Below are 7,255 nucleotides of genomic sequence, written 5' to 3'. Positions count from 1 at the left end.
TGGGGGGGGGGGGGGGGGGGAGGGGGGGGACAACTATAAATTGATAACTGTTTTAAAACCATACAGCTGCTTCAACATTGAATTATAATAATCATTACAATTACAACATGCATACATGTATAACTATGTATTGCATGATTATCTCATACATTAAACGGGATTTGCATATAATAAATTGTCTCTATTTTTAATTAACTCTAAAATATTGTGACAAACATAATTGAAATTAAAAGATGGATAATTGTGGGCAAAACGCTTGCGCAGCAAGTTGACCACCACGATCTAACTCGGTACGAAATACGATTACTTCAACAATTCTTAATCAAACTTAATAAATAATAGCTCAAAAGATCCATATAATATATAACGTACTTTAATAACGTATGCAACTTTAAACAAATTAAAAATACCACCTTATTTTCTGAATGCTAAAATAACAAGAAAAAATGTGATTCCACTTTTTTGTACTTCTCTGGCTAGCAAAATGTATTTACGTCGTATCTTTTGTAGTTATATCTTAAGAGGATGACTTCTTGCGTAAAATTTCACCACTGTGATGTCTTCATCTATTGGAAAAAGCGTATCAAATCAGGATGCGCATAATTCCCCCACTTTCCCCTACATATTATAATAAGAGCGATAAATAAGTTATATGGACTAAGAATTAAAATATAGTAATATTAACTATTTGTTACGATTAATATTATTATATTTTCTTCGTTCATGTCAAATTCGTATATTATATATAGATAACTATACATATATACGTATAAGAAGAATAATTGAAATAAAACTTTTTGTTTGTGAAACAGAACTAAAAACTGTACTGTAGAAATGTATCTTTCATTTTCTTTTGTCTCTGAAATTTGAGCCCAATGCTACGTCTTTTGGCTGTGTTCCAAAACACTTGACTGCCAGTACTGAAAATCTATAGTGCACGTAACGTAAATTGTAGCATTTTTCAGGAAATTTGACAGTAAATTTGAAACACGGCCCTTATTGTATGCCGACTGGTTTTCTTCTTAGGAGGAATTGAATTCCGTCGCATCCCTCAGGTAGCTTACTCCGCGACGCCAAGTTTTTCCTTCACTATAATCCAGTTGATCATTTTATATAGACACTTAAATTTCAATCTATTTTACGTGTCTTGCGTTATGGAATACTCGGCTAATTGCATTTATTTCGTATTCGTTTTTATCAGAAGGAATGTAACATTCGCTACCTTATTTTCTATACATTTGACGTATATTTTTTCTTTTTTAAAAAAAGATTTTTTAACAGGTCTATTTAATTCAATTTCTAAGGTCTACGACTTTGTGAAATTTGCAAATAAATATTACAAAAGATGATTTTAACGTAAAAGTTGTTAAATAAGAGGAAGACGAAAAATTTTAAATTCAATTACTTTTAAACCCTACAGTAATATAGAATTGTGCTCGAATTTTACCCAATGAAATCATAAGATTCAAAAAGATTCGTTATTCTAACTGGCAATGAGCTGCCATTCCTAACGAACGAGGGTTTGAATGACGCGGCGCTACGAACTCTAACCTGACATGACAAATCCGATGGAACCGCAACGGTGGAGTTCGATGAAGCCTGGCATCTCGAGCACTCGGAACTTCGGAGCACTGCGGTCATCGGCACTAATCGCCACGCGAGACTCGGAACTCGAGAGTATTGCCAGTGGTTGTGAGTGGTTGATGATATCCGCGATCTACCTCACCGTACGTGAGAGATCCGCGTGACGCGTTCCGCGCGGCATGACGATAGGTAGGTGATAGCTTACCTCCCTTTCTTCGGAGTTCGATGGCGGTTTGCGATCGGAAACACCTTCCATTTCAACCAAAACGTCCTTAATGAGCAGAGCAAATAGGAGAGTGAAAAATTGTAAGTCAGCGGATCCGGGAAATGTAAATTGCAATAATGCTGCTGATGTATCAGCATCAGCGCGTCATATTCTCTCCAGTTCTCTTCATCACGATGAAAGCAGCGCAAACTGCGGCGATAAATACAACCGCATCGTGTTAATTTAACTGTGCAATTTTGCACGCTCCGCATTTTCTGAATAATTTTCTGAACAGCGCCCGAATAAAGGATATAAGCAATCATTTCCTTATGCTTGCAGAGACCGACGTGTCCGCGCTGTGCCTCGACGCGTCAAGAGTGAAATCGTTGGCCGGAGAACCGCGGAAGTCCGTAAGTTTTGCAATCATCGCTCTCCATATCACAGCTGTCTGTCTGTGCGATGTTCTTTGAATTTTTTCTGTACAATGACGCAGTCAGTTATCTCTTGGTCCTTACTTGAACGAACGTTTTATTTTTCCGTTATAACTAGCATTCTTTATTTAATTTTGCGCGATTTAAATCATCTCTCGCAAATAAGTGAGAATCTGGTATCTGATGTAATTAATTAATTTAATTAATTAATCTGGTTTAATTAATTGATTTAATTAGCGAAAATCAAAGAATTTTTGTTATTTACGAGAGAAACTTATGGAGATTCCAAATCCGCTTGTATTTATTTATAATCTCGTACTGATTGGAATATATTGGATATACTTAAAAGTATAGTACTTACATAAAATTGAGTCTAACTCTTCCGCAAAGATATATAATAATATATATTATTTCATGCATATGTTTATCAAAATAATTATCAATAATGATAATCGCTACCTGTGTATGGTTTAAGAGTGATATAGATCTGATGTTCGCAAATAAACGCTATTATTAATGGTATATGTATAATAAAAAATTATTGCATATGCAAGCGTCTATTAAACGTAGTACTTTTATGTGAAAAGAGATTTTTATGTTTTGCAAAAATTTTGACGCCAAATACTTGTCAATGCTAAGGCAATTTGTATTGTGTCACTTTGTTTTTTTTTTTTACATTACATAGCAAAGACTAGCGTATAGAATGAGTCAAAGTATTAAATATAAAGGTATATATCAAAATATTATGGACAAATTAATATCAACGCAGCAGTATTATCAAGCCAGAAAAAAAGAAATTACGTACAAATTAGATATAGTTATCTAATTTATACATACATTGACGATTATTCTATTCAGTCCTAATTTTCTTAATTCATTCAAAGCGATGCATATCTCAATTATCACATCACGCCATTTTCATTTCTTCCGAAGTAGGGTAACTGTCTCTATTATAAGTGTGCTTTTGTATTTAAATAAGCTATAATGAAAACTAGCACAAATATAAATAAGAAAAAAATGTTTTTTTTTATTAAATTGAATTATTAATGTATACGATATCCCAAAGATAATATTTTATTTTTCAACTATTAAAATATTTTGAACATTTTTCGAAAGAAAACATAAAGCATTTATATGAATCCAGTAATACGTACCGCAAGGTTTTAAGCTTGTCTCAAGGGGTGCGATCCACTTCACACTGCAAATGCTTTGAAGCATTCTTTAATTGATTAATTCATAAAATTCTTTCTTCTGATTGAGTGAATCACATTATAGTGTGCCTTGTACTGAAGCTGAGAGTTGTCTGATATGAGTGTATGTACATTGAAATAAGTATAATTAAAAGAATAATTTATGTAATATTAACTTGAACATTTAGCTTACATATATTATCTGTTTTAGTAACTGTATGTTAAAATGAGTCAAATGCACACAAATTGGGGCCATCGCCGCTTGGAGGACTCGCTAATAGAGACAAAACATGTTTCTTATTTTTATTATTTATTTTAAAATTATTAAGTATTAACATTTTTTAGAATTAAGAATACATTATAAGAAAAGCAGATAAAATTAAAGCTACAATATTTAATAATTAATTTAGTAATAATTTAGCTCAAAGGCACACTAATATATAATAGGGACAATTATCCTAGTTTATTTGCAGTTTTTAATCACCCGCAACTACTATCATGAAAGATAATAATATGACTCTTTTTCTATAGATATTTTTCACTAATTTTTAATTTAATGTCATAATCTGGTGATAAGCTTTTTCTTTCAATTGTATGTATAATATTATTTGTAAATTATACTTTATAAAAAATATGTATTTTTCTGGCTGAAAAAATTAAGATTTTTCTCGCCACTTTGATCTGTGGTTTAATTGATTTGAGAACACGATGTGAGGGCCTTTATCCTTACGTTTCCTAAATGATTGAGATATGCTCTTTGTGTATCTCCCTGTATTAGCAAAATTATATGACAAAGTACAGTATTTGATATGATAAGCAAAATTTCCAAGGAAAGAGAGTGAGTGCTGAGATTAAAGTATTAAAGATGTCTTTGATGTTAAAATGATGACAAATAACGTTAGCTTATCTGTTAAGTATTGCTAATAACGATTGCTTTGCTAACGTAACACTCATTATTTATATTGATGCATGTTTCTTTATGGTATCTCGAGCTGGAGATATATTTGTATCTATATTTATAGAATTATCATTAGAGTCAAAATATATTATATTTTTAACATGTATACATCAATAATCAATATGAATATTGCAGCCCATAATTTGATTCGCATCAGTTAATAGAAGAATATGCCGAGCGTGGGTGTATGTGTGTGTGTGTATGTGCGAATGCGTGCATGCCCTTAAGACAAAACGGTAAAAAGGTATATTTCTGCTCTATGACAAATTCATAATAATGCATGGTTGGCTATCTGACCAGTTTACAGGTAATGCCCATGGTGTGTGGTTTTATTGAATTTTATTCCATCATTCCGTCCTGGCTTTTCCATGTTATCACTGATTGGTCTACGAGGGTGCAGAACACACTTCATATTGTTTACGATGCTTAATTACGTGAGCGGTATGGCCTTCTGATTTTACATATCGTAAATTTTATTTTTTAAGAGATTGGTGAAGCCCGTACATTATTTTAAAGATATCGCAGTGTCCGCTACTCAATTTAATTTTGAAAATTGGAATTTGTATTTTTTTCTCTCTTTTTTTTCCTGCGTCAGTAAAGCAAAAAAAAAAGAATAACTGGAAATATTTACTAGATTTATTAGGATTAACGTTACATTGATGTAATCCAGCCATATATATTACAATGTATTAAACAATTCTTTATTAATGATTGTTTTGCAAAGCGGACGATATCTAAGAATTCTATCGTATAATTGATGACATGATATGAAATTATCAGAATCCATCTTCATACATCGCCATATTAAGACTCGTGCCAATAGATGCTGCAAATAACATTTATAGATTACATTACAACTTGTATTTGCATTAAAAGTATTATTTGCATTTGTGACTATACTGCTGAATAGAAAATAATGGTAGCTTATAAATATATATCTGTAAGTTGTATCCGTAAGAATTAACAAAGAAATTTTTTAAGTTATATCGCTTCTGTTACGCAAAATAAATGTTTATTATGCGTAATAAACAGTTCACCTTTCACTTAAAAGGAGAGAAAATTTTCTCACGATGTGACATAATTTCTAATCTGCGTAATTTCTTTTATATAGGAGTGTAACAATGCACACGATGCCGACCCTGGTGGATGGACCCCGTTGCTGGTACTGGGTGGTGCCACTTGCTGCCTGGGATCAACATTACCAGCAGGATATAACTTAGGTGTCATGAACAATCCTGCTCATGTTCGTAGTAGACTAATATGCGATTTCATCGAGCATAGTGTTACTTGAAACTGTACACTATCGTATATTTGGCTTACAGCTTATGCAATCGTTCTGCAATGATAGTATCAGGGAAAGATATAACGTACAATTGTCCAGCCACGAGCTCCAGATACTTTGGTCCGTCATAGTATCGGTCTTTCTTATCGGAGGTGTGTCTGGGTCTTTAATCGCTAGCTGGCTAAGCGACAGATTCGGACGGAAAGGCGCGCTGAGCATTGGAAATGTTTGCGGGATTGTAGGAGCCGTTCTGTTCATGTTCGTACGAACCATGAACTCAGTCGAGCTTTTTCTGCTTGGCCGAGTGATTGTCGGTGAGTTAAAAAATTGTTAATTTAATCCGTACTCGATTTAATCCGATTTCAATTAAGCACTTAATTAATGCAAGAACACGTAGCGATAGAAAACTTGGTAAGCTCGTAAAAGCTGGTCAGCTTCTTTTTTTTTTTTTTAAACTTATCGTACTACAGTATTAACAATAAATTTTTGTGCCAAGATATATTGTGCAAGATATTTTAGGAAAACCGTTGAAATATAACCGTTTCTTACATCAAAAGAACGCAGAATGTTTGGTACGATGTTATATTTACTTAAAAGATCATTTTCACTAAAAGAATAGAACCGATTGGTTTTTGTACCTTCAATTTGAAGGCACGTATAAGACTTCATTTTTTTAATTTAATTTAAAAATTTTCATAATATGTAATGTAATGGTTCTAAATATATTCGTAGGACTTTCCGGTGGTCTAGCTACTTCTTTGGTCCCGATGTACATGACTGAAATAGCACCTTTAAAATTAAGGGGTGCCGTTGGAGTCTTGTGTCAATTGGGTATCACCTGCGGCGTGCTGATGGGCCAGATTGCCGGGCTCGAAACTGTCCTGGGCACTCTTGAGTCCTGGCATATAATGTTAGCATCTTTCTCACCGCTATGTCTCGCTGCATTATTATTAACTGTACTGACTTTGCCGGAAAGTCCAAAGTATCTGTACATAATCAAAGGAGAACAAGGAAAGGCTCTTAAAGGTGTGTACAACTATCTTACAAACGATCATCCGAGGGTATGATATAAACTAGAATCTATTAGTTTGCATTTTAGCTCGTTTACCATTATTATTTTTTATATCTTAAATTCGGATTGCTTTTAGAGCTCAGCCGTTTGCGCAACATGGATATAATGCTCTTGCAAAACGAGATCGCTAGCTTGCAACAAGAATTAGCGACAAGATCGGCAAGTGAAACGTGGAGCATTAAGCGTGTATTGAGAGAGCCGACCGTGAGATTAGCTCTATTCTTAGTGTGCCTTCTGCAATTTGGTCAGCAACTTAGTGGCATTAACGCGGTTTTTTATTACTCAAATACCATATTCCTCAGTGCTGGCCTGGGAATTGCCGGTGCTCAATATGCGACTATAGCCACTGGTGTTGCAAATATGGGAATGGCCGTGATTTCTGTGCTGGTAATGTCACTATTTAGCAGAAGAAAAGTATTATTCCTGAGTTGTTACTTATGTATAGGATGCCTTCTCTTTCTGAAACTCTCTATCGCACTAATTGTAAGTATAAATAATTGTAATAATTTTAAATAGCATATTTTTACGATATT

The 7,255-nt window shown here is 33.6% G+C and overlaps 1 protein-coding gene across 3 annotated transcripts in view; it reads left to right on the top strand.

The window, feature by feature from the left end:
• The window catches only part of LOC108755840 (solute carrier family 2, facilitated glucose transporter member 1-like), a 12,327-nt gene that overhangs the window by 4,089 nt on the left and 983 nt on the right, over positions 1–7,255 (top strand). Inside the window, exons 1-7 of one of the 3 annotated variants that reach the window (XM_018499152.1) lie at positions 1,782–1,890; positions 2,129–2,199; positions 4,669–4,809; positions 5,480–5,611; positions 5,691–5,964; positions 6,383–6,676; positions 6,799–7,205. In XM_018499152.1, the coding sequence (XP_018354654.1) occupies positions 5,594–5,611; positions 5,691–5,964; positions 6,383–6,676; positions 6,799–7,205 (993 nt within the window). In that variant the 5' untranslated portion in view covers positions 1,782–1,890; positions 2,129–2,199; positions 4,669–4,809; positions 5,480–5,593. The other 2 variants (XM_018499151.1, XM_018499150.1) reach the window with 2 other exon arrangements.

This window comes from Trachymyrmex septentrionalis, unplaced genomic scaffold (assembly GCF_001594115.1).
Source record: "Trachymyrmex septentrionalis isolate Tsep2-gDNA-1 unplaced genomic scaffold, Tsep1.0 scaffold9, whole genome shotgun sequence".
NCBI lineage: Eukaryota > Metazoa > Arthropoda > Insecta > Hymenoptera > Formicidae > Trachymyrmex > Trachymyrmex septentrionalis.
Note: the sequence above shows the minus strand (reverse complement) of the source record. Positions and strands in the feature narration are given on the sequence as shown.